This window comes from Sturnus vulgaris, chromosome 30 (genome assembly GCF_052056855.1).
Source record: "Sturnus vulgaris isolate bStuVul1 chromosome 30, bStuVul1.hap1, whole genome shotgun sequence".
NCBI lineage: Eukaryota > Metazoa > Chordata > Aves > Passeriformes > Sturnidae > Sturnus > Sturnus vulgaris.
The window spans coordinates 5,074,629-5,087,842 of NC_142272.1; the positions used below are offsets into that span (position 1 = coordinate 5,074,629).

At 46.9% G+C, this 13,214-nt stretch overlaps 1 protein-coding gene across 2 annotated transcripts; it reads left to right on the forward strand.

Moving 5' to 3' along the window:
* The first annotated feature begins 4,052 nt into the window (after positions 1–4,052).
* Positions 4,053–5,827, forward strand: LOC148220887 (inositol 1,4,5-trisphosphate receptor-interacting protein-like 1). 2 transcript variants are annotated; one of them, XM_088180874.1, is made up of 2 exons: positions 4,053–4,363; positions 4,469–5,827. In XM_088180874.1, the coding sequence occupies exons 1-2, from the start codon at positions 4,053–4,055 to the stop codon at positions 5,706–5,708; spliced, it is 1,551 nt and encodes a 516-aa protein (XP_088037000.1). In that variant the 3' UTR covers positions 5,709–5,827. The 2 variants fall into 2 exon arrangements, with proteins under 2 accessions (XP_088037000.1, XP_088037001.1); XM_088180875.1 differs by having other exon boundaries at positions 4,053–4,273; positions 4,502–5,827.
* The last annotated feature ends 7,387 nt before the right edge of the window (positions 5,828–13,214 follow it).

Here is a 13,214-nt window from a genome sequence, read left to right on the forward strand (position 1 = left end):
GTGGGATTGTCAGCCTGGATGCTTTGGTACGAGAGGAATGGGAGCCACTCCCCGTACCCCCGGTCGGAGGGGGCCCCTCCCCGGTCGGTTTTGCTTATGCTTTATACGAACCTCAATTATACTAAATTACTTACTGCCAAATTTTGTATATTCTTAAATACATGCACTTTGTTTCACCTCCAATACTTTAATTGTCATCTCCAATACTTTGATTGTATTAATTTTGTTACTATTAAAAACTTACTATTAAATTTAATCTTGTTGTTTGATAAATTGGAAAAAATAGAGCATCATTCATAACAGTGGGGAAGGGGGGAGGAGAGAGCCAGTGTGTGCAGCCCCTGGCACCCTCCCGAGGGGAGAGGCCGGGGGACAGGGCCTTTTACAGGGAAGGGGGAGAGGGAACCTCCCAAAGGGGAGCGACACCTCCTCCGTTCTCAGGCCTGTGAGGTGCCATGGCAAACCAAAGGCCAGGCAGCTGCCTCGGAAGGTGAAATCATCAAAGATTGCAGACACACAGCCCGGCAGCGGAGTCACAACAGGTCTTGTATGATGCTTTCCAGGATTGGGATAGCCGAGATCGACTCTTGGCTACAACAGTCAGACAGCTCTTGCTCAAATGACTCTGAGGAGGAAGAGGAGGATGAGGAAATGGACGAGGTTATTGCTGCCTTAAACAGGAGGAGAAGGGGAAAGATAGCCAAAAAGGTCCTCAGAGAGCGTAGCCCAATTGCCCACCACACTAGATCAAAAAGGGAGAGGGACAGAGAACCAGTTTTGCAAGCCCCTTTATGACAGGCAGTTGGTAATCAGGGGCCAGTATATGTGAAAGTACCATATTCCCTTATAGAGTTAGAACAGTGGAAAACTACTGTAGGAAAATATAAAGAAAACCCAAATAAAGTGGCAAAATTAGTGGAGCAGGCTATTAACTCACAAATCCCCGACTGGGCAGATTTAAACTCCATGTTAGATACATTACTCGACCTCATTGAGAGACAAATGGTCAATAAAGCCATCATAACCTCAGTGGAGGGGAGCATAGCCAGTGGATTGCTTCAGGGTACTGTCACTCAGATATTTCCCCTTGAGAATCCTGGGTGGGATCCAAATATACCAGAACATATGGCAAGGCTAAAATGATATCAAAGTCTTGTGGTATATGGGTTAAAACATGGAGCACCTAAAGCTATAAATTGGTCAAAGCTTTCTGAAGTAAGACAAAATGATGATGAATCACCATCTGATTTTTTGAACAGGTTAAGAGAAACTGCCATCAAATATACTGATCTAGACCCTGAATCAGCTGATGGTAAAGCACATCTGGTTTTGTTGTTTATGGGTCAGGCCTCAAATGATATAAGAAGGAAGCTGCAAAAGAGAGAGGGGGTCTGAGATATGGAGAGACTGCTAGAGGTTGCCTGGAAAGTGTTTCGAGATAGAGGTTCAACTGAAAGAGTTAAATCCCAACCTAGTAAGAAGGCAACTCAGAAAAAGTCACCCAACAAAGCTTCCCCTACACAGAAGGACCAGTGTGCATACTGTAGAAAGTGGGGGCATTGGAAAAAGGACTGTCCAGTGTTAAAAGAAAAATCCTCAGTTTCCCAGCTCTCTGTAGTACAAACCTCAAGTGGCTCAGGCTCTGAGTGATGGCAACCAAGGGCTATTCCCCCAGCAGAGCCCTTGATTATAACTAAGCTGGGGAAAGTTGACATCAAGTAATTTTTGTAGATTGTGGAGCAGCACATTCTATGTTAAATACCTTAGAAGGGAAACTGAGTCACGACACTGTACATGTTATTGGGGTAACTGGGGTAAGGGAAACACAGTTTTTTCTTCTACCTTTGGTATTCAAATTGGAGAAGCATCAATTCCTTTCCATGCCTACCTCACCAAAACCATTGTCAGGGAGAAGAAGGAGAATTGGAGGCTTGGAAGCTTGTACCCAGACTGTGTTTGGTAACGTAAATACGTGTATTTGTAATGTAACTACAATTAGAGACTGTGGTTTTGTGTATAAACACAAACAATTGTAAAATAAATGTTACAGCATGCAAATCTGCAGCAGCTGCCAGAAAATGCCAAGGCCAAAGCTAAAAAGATCCCAATAACAGTTCACCATGATGGTAAAGGTATAAACAGGGAATGGAACAAATTAGGAGGGCAGGAGAACACCACTGGTGGGAAGTTCCTTTTGGCTGGTTCCCCATGGCCACTGGCATTTTCAACGAGCTGCTGCACCCCATTGTAGTTCCAATGTTAATGCAAATTTGTGTGCTTTGGTAGCCACTTGTTGCCGGATGAGGCAGGTGAAACTCTGCTTTGATAACCAGGTGAAAGAGCAGGGCTGGCCAAGACCCTCATGAAATAATCAGGGGCAAGGCTGGGTTGGCCTCTGTGTTTGCCAACAAGAAGATCTTATGGCTCCACTGTTGGCTGCAACCAACATGAAGAGGAAACGTGATTTACAGTGTTATTTAATGGCTCTAAGTTTCACTTTGCAGAAGTTCCGAAAGCTTCAGAGTTACATCGTGCTATCCAGACCCATAGGACTGGACACCCCTGCACATCTGTTCCAGCCTGGAGACTGGGTCTATGTGAAGTGGTGGGACAGTGATCCTCTGCAAGCCAAGTGGAAAGAACAATTTAAAGTCCTGCTGACTACCTTCACTCTAGTCAAAGTTGCTGGCAGAGGACCCTGGATTCACTACTCCAGAATTAAGAAAGCTTCTGCTTCTGAACAATTGTGACAACAAAGACTGGTGGAAATGATAGTTTTTCTTCTGGGCCTAATTACTTTTCTTTTATATAACATTTGATTGTATAAGATATTACTCTTGTTAGATGTTTATTGTTCTTAGGTTTATGTTTACGTTTATTATCAAGTATGTATTTACTAGTAGGTATTTATCTAATGGTGGGTATTTATTATTATTGGTCACTTATCTGTAATTAAATACTTGTTATTAACATTTAGAATAGAGACTCGACAAGGTAAAGGCCTTGTCGAGCCTCTAAAGGGAGGAAATGATGCCTTTAGTTTTAAGTTTTCCTGTTCTCCTTGGATGTGATTTTCTGATGTGCTAGGCTGAGGAAGACAAAACAGTCCTATTCTAGTGAAGAACTCAAGGACAGTTTCTCCAAACTTCAGGCCCTAAGCACAAACTACGTGGAAAGGTGGAGGGTGGGTTCATACAAATTAACCAGAACCTATAAAAGTGTAAGATTTTGTGACCAGCCCTCTCCTTTCCTTCCATCTTGGAGCCATCTGGGCAGGGGCCATGACTGTGGCACTTATATTACTGGGGTGTGGCTTTTGTAGGCCTTTCGTGGGCCTCACAATAAATACCCATGTTGTTCCCCTTAACTCTGTGTGCAGCCTCTGTTCCAGCTCCTCAAGGCATCAGTTTACAGCCACACTGATTCTGAGATTGAAGTGTAGCTCAAGCAGTGAGGAGTCAAAGCTGAGACTCAATGATCCTCAAGGGTGCCTTCCAACATGGATATCTATGAGATTGCCAAAGCAGGGCAGATAAAATTCAACCCAAAAGAAAGAACAATGGGAGCCCTTTGAAGAACAGTCACTCAAAAGCAGCCTGAACCAGTACCCAGGGGTCACTCTGAGTGGCTGAGGCAGGGTGGGGACAAAGGGTGGGGTTGGCTGCGTTGTGATGCGCTGTGACACCTGTGACATCGGGGGGACGTGTCACAATGGGGGCAGGTATAAAAGGGCCCAGCAGGTAACGCTGGCCCTGCATTGCTTGGGCAAGCAGTGAGTGCACACGTGGAGGGGAGGCTGGGCTGGGGACAAGGGCCGGGACATAAAAGCTGCACCCGGGGCTGGGTTCTCCCCCTGCATGCAGGGACAGCCCCTGATGGGAGAGCTTTGGGCAGGCCACGCTGGTGTGGGTAGGCATTGCTGCCTGCCAGCTGTCTGGGGCCCTGTCCTTCCTGCCCTCAGACCCCTGAGGATCCCAGTCCCTGCTGCCCCCACTGCCACTTGCCTCCCTCACAGCCCCACTCAAGGCCTTCTCTCCATCCTCCTGCAGACCATGAATTCCATAGTGTTGCTTTTCGTGCTCTTGAAAAGCCTCATCCAGTACCCGAAGTTCGTGGGTGATGATCAGGATGAGGAAACCCGTCTGCGCATGGAAAGGCGTGCAAAATACCTGGAATGGCAGAGGATTAGGTTGGAGCAGGAGGTGGAGCAGCTCACCCTGAAGCAGGTGCAGCTCTTGCAGCTCTTAGCTGTTGCTGGGCTCCTGGTCCTTGCCTTGGTCCTATGGTGGATGGGGTCCAAAAGGAGCCTGCGAAGAGAGGAGCCTGAAGAAGAAAACAATGGTGCAAATGAAGAGGAAGTCAGAAATGGGGATGCAAATGAAGAAGTAGAGGTTGGAAATGCAGAAGAAGAAGATGATGAGAATCGGAAGGAAGATAGCAATGATGATGGCAATGTACGGGAAGTTATTAATGTTGCTGCAAATGAAGAAGATAATATTGAAAATGAAGTTGTCAATGAGGCTGCAAATGCAGAAAACAGTGATCTTGCAATTGCAGTCCATGAAGACGACAATGATTTTGACGATAACGTTGGAAGAACTCTAATGGAACGCATACAGTGGCCTGTACAGGACCTGCAGAAAGGCTGCGAGTGGACAAGGAACCTCATGGATAATTATGCAATTTACTTTGGACATGTCTTATCAAACAGCTTCTACCCAGTCCTGCAAGGAGCCATCGGGGTGGGCAGCGCCTTTGAAGGCTGGAGTCCACGTGAGCAGGATGTTGTGTACCAGGTGCTCATCCCCATGACTCCTCCCCGAGGCCACAGCTTCCACCTGGAGCTGGACTCTGCAGAGCAGAGGCACGTGAGGAACTTCCGTGTCCGCGTGCAGCTGGAGTGCACCTGCACCAAGGAGCAGCAGGGTGAGAACATGCTGTGCTTCCTGCACCACCCCGAGGAGGAGCTGAGGAGGAATCAGGATCCCAGCCTCCTAGACACCCTGTGCACCGACTCCTACCTGGATGTGCACAAAACTGCCCGCTGGTTCTGCCAGCTGGTGAGAGCAATCTGGCCAGCTTTGCCTCAGTCACAAAATTGGCATTTAATGCTGCTGCCCTCCAGACACTCCTGCCAATTCAAGGTGACCAATGGCAGAGAAAGCTTCCGGATTGAGATGAAGCTTGGGGTGCAGAGAGGTGACTCAGACATCTTTGTGAGCAGCCAGCCTGGATATGCCAGAACCCCAAGCACTCTGTGGCCTGAGACTTATGCTGTGGCAGAGATGAAATTCTTCCAGCACATTGCCATGCAGGCTCCCCGTGACAGCTTGCACCTCAAATGCCTGAAGCTATTCACGTCTCTTCAGCTGGGCATAGGCTTTTCCACCTACACCATGAAAACCATTGTCATGCACCTCCTGAACACCATTCCTGTGTCACAGTGGTGCAGGAGGCATTTCCTGAGGCGAATGTTTGATATCAGTGAGAGCCTGCGCTTATCCCTGCAAGTGAAACGCCTCAACCACTTTATTGTGGGCAACTGGAGGCTTCCTGAGGAGCTCAGTGTGCCCCAGGATGTTCAAATGGCTGAGCCACCCAACCTCTTCCACCACCTGGCCATGGATCCGGTAGCCTACTCCCAGGGCATAGGCGAGTACCTGGATCTGCAACGTCGACTCCTAGCTGTCCTCAAACCTGACAATTGAAAGAGATTCTCCTGCATAGCGCTGTGCGTGTGCTGCTCGCAGCTGGCAGCAGAGAGCCACCTCAGAGTACAAATTTGGTGCTTTAAGGAGAAGAGGATGCGTGCTAAGGCTCTGGCAAAGGTCCCACAGCCTCTCCTGCCGCCTCAGCAGGTGGAGGAACACGGGAGGGTTTATTCTACCTCCTTCTATCATTACATTTTCCAAAAAAGGCACCCAGATCTGCATAAAGCCCTGCTGGAATTTCCCCACTCCTGAGAATGTGCGTGAAGAGAAAACATGCTGTACATGCAGGGCCAAAGTCACCAAACCCCACCCATAACATGGGGTTGTTCCAGGCCTTTGAGAAGCGCCAAAATTTAAAGTATGAAAGAAGTGGGAATGTGGGACAGAAAAAGAAAAAAGAAACAGGGCAGAAAAGACCAAGAGGAAAAAACAGCACTGCTTGGCCAGCATCAGTCAATGGACAGTGTCTCTCCTTGTCCCCAAAAGGGACACCTTTAGGTCAACATTGGACAAACTGTCTTGGAGCTGACCTGAAATTTTGTATATATAAGAATCTAGATGGTTTTTTTAATAGATATTTACATCATGTATACAAATTATATAAAAATACGTTTATTAATTATCATATAGAATAGTAAAATACAATGAAACAAAGAATGCATTTATAGAAATAATATCAAACACAAGAAAAATGTAATTATTCTATCCTGACAAGAAATAATTCTGGAGAGTTGAATATGTAATTATGTTTAAATAATAACAGTAGAGCACATATTTAGTGTCACTATCTGTTGAGACACATTAATACTGCCAGTGCATTTTTGGCTGGGAAGTTTTTCATAAAGTAAATGTATTTATACATATATTTATTTATATGTATTTATAATGTCATATAGATACTATAGATATTATATATAATTATAGGGATAAAATTTATATTGTATATCATATGTATATTGTATAGTACCTGTATGATGTTATTTTTATATACAAGTAAAGCCATATCTTGTGTCGCTATCTGTTGCAACCCATATTAATGGTCTATAGATAGTGCCAACTTGGAGACTGCTTTGATCTTGTTTCAATAAAATACAATATTGCAGAATCTGGATTGTGCAAGACTTTATTGATCTCAGCCAGACCTATAGTGTTGGTAATTCTCACAAGCTGTGGATATGGGCTCATGGATAGACTCCTAGAACTCAACCAGGCTGACAGTGCTGAACTGGTTCTAATCAGAAATGAAGCCCAGCTGCCCCCGGCCCCCCTGATCACAGAATCACAGACTGGCTTGGCTTGGAAGGGTCCTTAGAAATTGCCTTGTTGCAGCCCTGCTGCCAAGGACAGGGACACCTTCCACTAGGCCAGGATGCTCCGAGCCCCACCCAGCCTGGCCTGGAGCACTGCCAGGGCTGGGGCAGCCACAGCTTCTGTGGGCAGCGTGGGCCAGGGCCTCAGCAGCCTCAGAGGGCAGAATGTCCTGCACGTCTCCAGCCTAAGCCCTCCCTGTGGCACTGGGAAGCCACTGGCGCTGGCGCTGTCCCTGCAGGCCCTTGCAAAGAGCCCCTCTGCAGGTGTGTGCCGGGCCCGTGCAGGGACTGAAAGGCTGCGGGAAGGTGTCCCTGGAGAAGGCCTGGCAGAGCCCTGGGGCCAGCAGTGGCACCATGAGGGCAGCAAGCGGGGCCCGGCACGGCCGTCGGGGCGGGAGGGCACAGGGCGGGCGCCGAGGCCCTGCCAGCTGGAGCAGGCAGCTCTGCAGTGCGGGCGGCACAGAGCCCTGGGCTCCCGCAGCTCTGCGTCCCTCACGGCTGAGGCAGCTGCCCAGGCACGGCCGGCTGGGGACACGCGGCCACCCCGGGGCCACCCGCAGGGGGACCCTGCTCTGGGGCCAGGCCAGGCCGCAGCAGGGAGCACCCACGGGGCTGTGCTGGGGAGGGAACGGCTCTGCCCAGGGACAGGGCTCTGGCAGCAGGGCAGCAGGGACAGCAGTGCCGGCCACAGCCACAGGGGGACACATGGCTGCAGTCACAGCCTGACTGCCCTGGGGCAGACCCAACAGGCAGACAGGACACGGACAGGCAGGAGCTCCCATCCTCTTTTTACCCATGCACCACCCTGCACCTGCGTGTATCCTGGGGCCTACCCTTACCCAGGTGCAGCAACCCCTACTTATTTTTTTAAATCAAGTAAGATCGCCTTGGTTCTACTCCTCAAGTACATCCACATCTCTCTGGTTGGCATTCTATCCTTCAGGTGTGCAACTGCCCCTCTCTGCTCATTGACGTCAGGAAATCTGCTGAGGATGCCCTCGATCCCTTTGTCTATGACATTAATGAAGATTTTAAGAAACACTGCTCCCAGAACACACCCTCTAGAGACACCAGTGGTCACTCATGTCCATCCTGACTCTGATGTGTTGACCTCTGAAGTGACCATGCATGCAATTTCTTATCCGTCCAACAGTCCAGGCATCAAATCCATCTCTCTCCAATTTAGAGAGGATGTTGTGGGGATCATGCCAAAGTCTATCCAGATGTCCAGATAAATGACACCTGGAGTCCTTGCCTTGTCTCTTCATGTACTTGCTCTGTCATAGCAGGCCACTGGACGGGTCAGGCAGGACTCAGCCTTGGCTGCCCAGAATCACCTCCCTGTTCTCCATGTGCCTTAGCACAGCTTCAAGGAGGATGTGTTCCATGATCCTCCCAGGCACAGAGGTGAGGCTGACATGTTGATCATTTCCAGAGTGCTCTTTTCTACCCTTTTTGAAGATGGGTGTAGTGGGTTCCCCTTGTCTGAATGCCAGGTGCTCAGTAAGCCATCTATTACTCCCCTTCCTAGTGAGACAGTGGAGAGAAAATACAATGGAAAACAAGTAGTAAGCTGAGATAAAGCTGTTGACTAACGTGAAAAAGCTGAGAGTTTGTGCACACAGAAGTAAAGGAGAAAAAACACTTAGTCTCTGCTTCTCACAGACGAGAGATATTGAGCCACTTTCTGGGAAGCAAGCAATTTCTCTATTCTCTGGTCTTCTTGAGATATTGGGCCTATTGTATCACACACCTTAACAGAGCAGAGTGATACTTCCTAAGGAGAGCTCTGTTCAGCTTAGAAACCCAGCCGTGAGTGGCCTCTAGCTGGAGCCAGAGGTTTATGTATTCCACTCTGGTCCTGGAGAAGCATAACAAGTGAATGGCTGTAGACGTGCTTGCCCCCTCCAGAACATCAATCTTCCCCGTCTCTAGTTGTTTCCTCGTCTTGTTAAAGCACCCTGAGCAGGGGAGAGGGAAACAAACATTTCCAATCATTTGCCTAGCCCAAATCACATCTACCGATGAATAAAGGGTGGGAATTGCTCACAAAGTACTTGCTGACTTTATCTACTCCCCTCTTCAGCTGTTTCTTTTGTGTGGTGATCCTTTCTTTTGTGGGGGTGATGCAAAATGGAAGAAAACAAGCAGAGCCAGCAATCAGACTGCAAGTTAGGACACTGCAAAGAAAACGAGTGACTGAAGTGTAACAGCAAAATAGGACTCTCCCTAAAAGAAATGTGAAATATTTTAGCAAAATAAAGATTTTTGGTTTTGAGAATTTTATCTTCCAGAGAGAACTCCTTCCATGGCGTATCCCTTGCTCAATTCCAATCTACTTTGATTTTTTTCTCCCTTCTCCCCTCTTCTGTGCCATGATGGCAACACAGATGCTAACTTAGCATGGAAATTGCTTGGTAGCATCAATGTTCCTGGTGAAATGCTTCCCCAAGGGTGGGAGGACCTTTGCACTACTGCAGTGGTCCAGAGCACCAGCACCTGAGTTCGGCATTCTGCTCTGACTGCGGTCTTTGTAAAAAACCTCAGTGCTGAGCATCTGAGGCTCATCCTCAGCCAGCCTGAACCAATGGCTTCCAAGGGTGGCTGCCCAGCTCTGCCAGCTGGCAGTTTGCTCCTCTGAGCCTGCACGTTTCTCCATGTCTCAGAGGCATGAGTGTTTCTAGACAGACTCCAAAAGCAGCTGTGAGCTGGACACAGAGCCTAGTGCAGTATTCACCACTGAGCAAACACTGAGGGAAGGGCTGTAAGGCACTTAACTTTCAGTCAGACAGACATCAGGTTTATGAAATCTGCGCTGTGAAAACACGAGTGGTTTTCTAACAAAATGTAATGTTCATTGCCCAAGACTCCACCCTCTAAATCAGGATCTCTGCAGATCCAGTCCCAAATTTCCCATTGCCTCCACACGCAGCGGTTTTGGCTGCACAAATGCAGCACTTTTCCTCAGAGTGGTGAGGCAGCAGCTCCCCTCCTCCTTTCAGCTAAATTCCCACTGCCAGACAGGTTTTCAGCCCCCTCCTTTGGCCCAAAGCATCCACGTGTATTTGTGTTTTGTCACTTTGAAGAAAACGTAAAAGGACTTATTTTATTAACCGCCAACAGACACTTCAAAGCAAAAATGTAGTTGAGAAATTAATCATTCTGCTCTTCCAAAGTGAGATTTATTATGACTCCTAAAATAAGTTTAAAATTAACCAAAAGCTAAATGCATGAATCACTCTTTTAAAATAAAGTCAGAAAATCAGTGGAAGGTATGTATACTGGTAAAATTAAATCCAAGGACATCTAATTTTCTTCATTTAAGATAATATTAAAGTAATGTGTTGTCCCTTAGCATCTCAGTGGTTTGGGCAAAGTGTTTCCCCTTTAGCAGAAAAGGTTTTGTTTGATAATACTTTCCCAGATTATTGGAAAGATTTCTCATTGTGTGTGTGTGTGTGTGTGTGGAGGGGTTGTCTAAAAAGCCAAATTTACATCCTCTGAGAAAATGCCCATTTTCTGTGTTTACCAGGGCAAAGAAGGCCATTGTCTGGGGACAGACAATGGCTCTGATGGGAATTTGAATTCAGGGATAGGGCATTAACATTTGCTGAGCTGGATAATAAGTGGGAGACAGTTTCACCTAAGGAGTCATATTCACTGATTCTTGGTAGATTTTTTTCCATAGTTCTTCCAAGTACACAATTTGCTGAAAACTGGCAGGAAAATGTGGCCAGCTCCAGATGCAGCTTCATGAGTGTATTTTTCAATAACCATCACTGCCAGTTGCTGCTCCAGGAGCTGGTTCCCAGAAGCTCCTGGGAAGAGGGTGAGATAACACTCTGCTTGCTCCTGTGATCACAGGCCGTGAGCAGGCAGAAGCCATTTCACAGGTAGGACTGTGACCACAGGAGCTCCCTCAATAACCCTGCCATGTTTTCTCAGCCCATTTTCTTGCTTGTGTGCCTGCCTGAGCAAGGATGCTGCTTTCCCAGCTGTGGCCACGCATTCTGCATTGGCCTTGGACCCCATCAGCTCCTTCTAAGTTATTCTCACTGTGTTATAACTTTTTCCACTGATGAGTACATTTTGTGTTTTCCTCAAACTGTGGAGAACCAAAAATCTCACTAGGCAGAACAGCTTTGCCCTTTTCTGAATTATTTTTACACAAGATATGCTTCCCCGTAAGGGCTGGAAAGACGCAGCTTCCCCTAATTAACACTTGCCTAATGCATTAAAGTGTCTTGGAATACTTTTATTTTCTGTCTGCCTTGGCTTTAATTTCAAAAGCACAAAATCTCTGACTACAAATAAATGACAGCTTTGTGCTGCAGGGATAAAGCACCTGGACAAAAACGCTGCAGCAATATGAAAGGGAAATTCAAACATCAACATCAAGTCCTTAGACACCTTTGAAAGAGTTTCCTGTTCTGCCAATCCTTTAGGGCCAGGCGGTGAGTTCATACAGAGCTTGCTCAGAGCTTACTGACACGAGCAGGCCAGCTCGTGGTGAGGACAGCACATATGCCAGTGGCACCTTGCTGCTGAGTTTACAGCAGAAACCCACCCCAAAGCAGGCTTCTTGCTTCGAATCTCTTGCCAAAATCGGGCAGGAGCTTCAATCACCTCAGCTTCCAGAAGATGGGGCTGTCCTTCCTCTCAGTATCGTTCTGCCTGGTGGAATACTCATCTCACTCATTCTCACTCATCGTGCTCAGCAAAAACTTAGAATCACATTATTGTTCAGGTTGGAAAATATGTCTGAGATCATTGAGTCCAACTGTTACCCCAGCACTATTAAGCCCACCACTAAACCATGTTTCAAAATGCCACACCCACACACCTTTTGAACACCTCCAGGGGTAGTGACTTGATCACTGCCCTAGACAGCGTGTTTCAATGCCTGACTATCCTTTCAGTAAAGAAATTTCACCTAATGCCCAATCTAAACCTGTTATACAGCTTGAGGCCATTTCCTCTGTTACTTGTTACCTGGGAAAGACACTCACCCCACCTGGCTCCACCCTCCTGTCAGGGAGTTGTGGAGAGTGAGAAGGTCCCCCTTGAGCTCCTTTTCTTCAGGCTGAATCTCCCCAGCTCCCTCAGCTGCTCCTCATCAGACTTGTTCTCCAGACCCTTCCCCAGCTCCATTGCCCTTCCCTGGACACACTCCAGCCCCTTGATGCCTTTCTTGCAGCAAGAGGTTCAAAACTGAGCACAAGACTTGAGGGGTACTTTGGTACAGAGATTGTTTGCACGTGGCTGTCCTTCCCTAGCCCACAAATAATTGTGTCGTGTTTGCATGTGTTGCTGCTCTGGAGCTGGGCTGAGCAAAGATGGTGGTGTCAGCCCAAAGAGAGATTAAATGATTGTGGAGGAATTTCTTTATCACTGTGATAAATGTGATTCGTGCTAATTAAGTTGTAACTATATTAACAAAATTGTATTTAGATCAATGGAAGACAATTGTTACAGAGTGAGGGGGGAGATGGGTGAGACAGGGCAAAGGACATCTTCCAGATGTTGGGAGTCGAAGAAGGAGGTTAGAAGAAAGTCAAACAAGAATAGTAGAAGGACGTAGGTCTGACAAGCAGCATCTAGAAATAGAAAGTTTTGACCTTGAAATGGGCAAAAATGGAATGATTCCAAGCATGGGACTCAATTAAAGTCTTGTTATGGAAAACATCTGCTCAGTCACACAGGGCGCCTGCGCTACCTGCGGGTCACACCTCGGTCACTGATGAAGATGATGAGCCTTCATCAGAAATAAGACCCTCAAAAGGATGAGAGACCCCCTAACCCATTAGTAGAGCATGCACCGTACACACAGTGATGGAGATTTTAGGAATAGAAACTAGGAGGAGTTTTCTGGAAACTTCTGTAGCCTACAGTCAATAAGTGGGATTGTTAGCCTGGATGCTTTGGTACGTGAGGAATGGGAGCCCCTCCCTGTACCCCCGGTCAGTTTTGCTTATGCTTTATACGAACCTCAATTATACTGAATTACTTACTGCCAAATTTTGTATATTCTTAAATATATGCACTTTGATTGTTTCATCTCCAATACTTTAATTGTCATCTCCAATACTTTGATTGTATTCATTTTGTTACTATTAAATTTGATCTTGTCGCTTGATAAATTGGAAAAATATAACATCATTCATAACAATTTGGTGCCGAAACCCGGGAACTC

Bases quoted from the DNA above. Each gene is read 5' to 3' on its own strand.
- LOC148220887 (XM_088180874.1), top strand. From the start codon at position 4,053: ATGAATTCCATAGTGTTGCTTTTCGTGCTCTTGAAAAGCCTCATCCAG. The intron at 4,364-4,468 runs AAATGGGGATGC...ACGGGAAGTTAT, and splicing joins GCAAATGAAGAGGAAGTCAG to TAATGTTGCTGCAAATGAAG.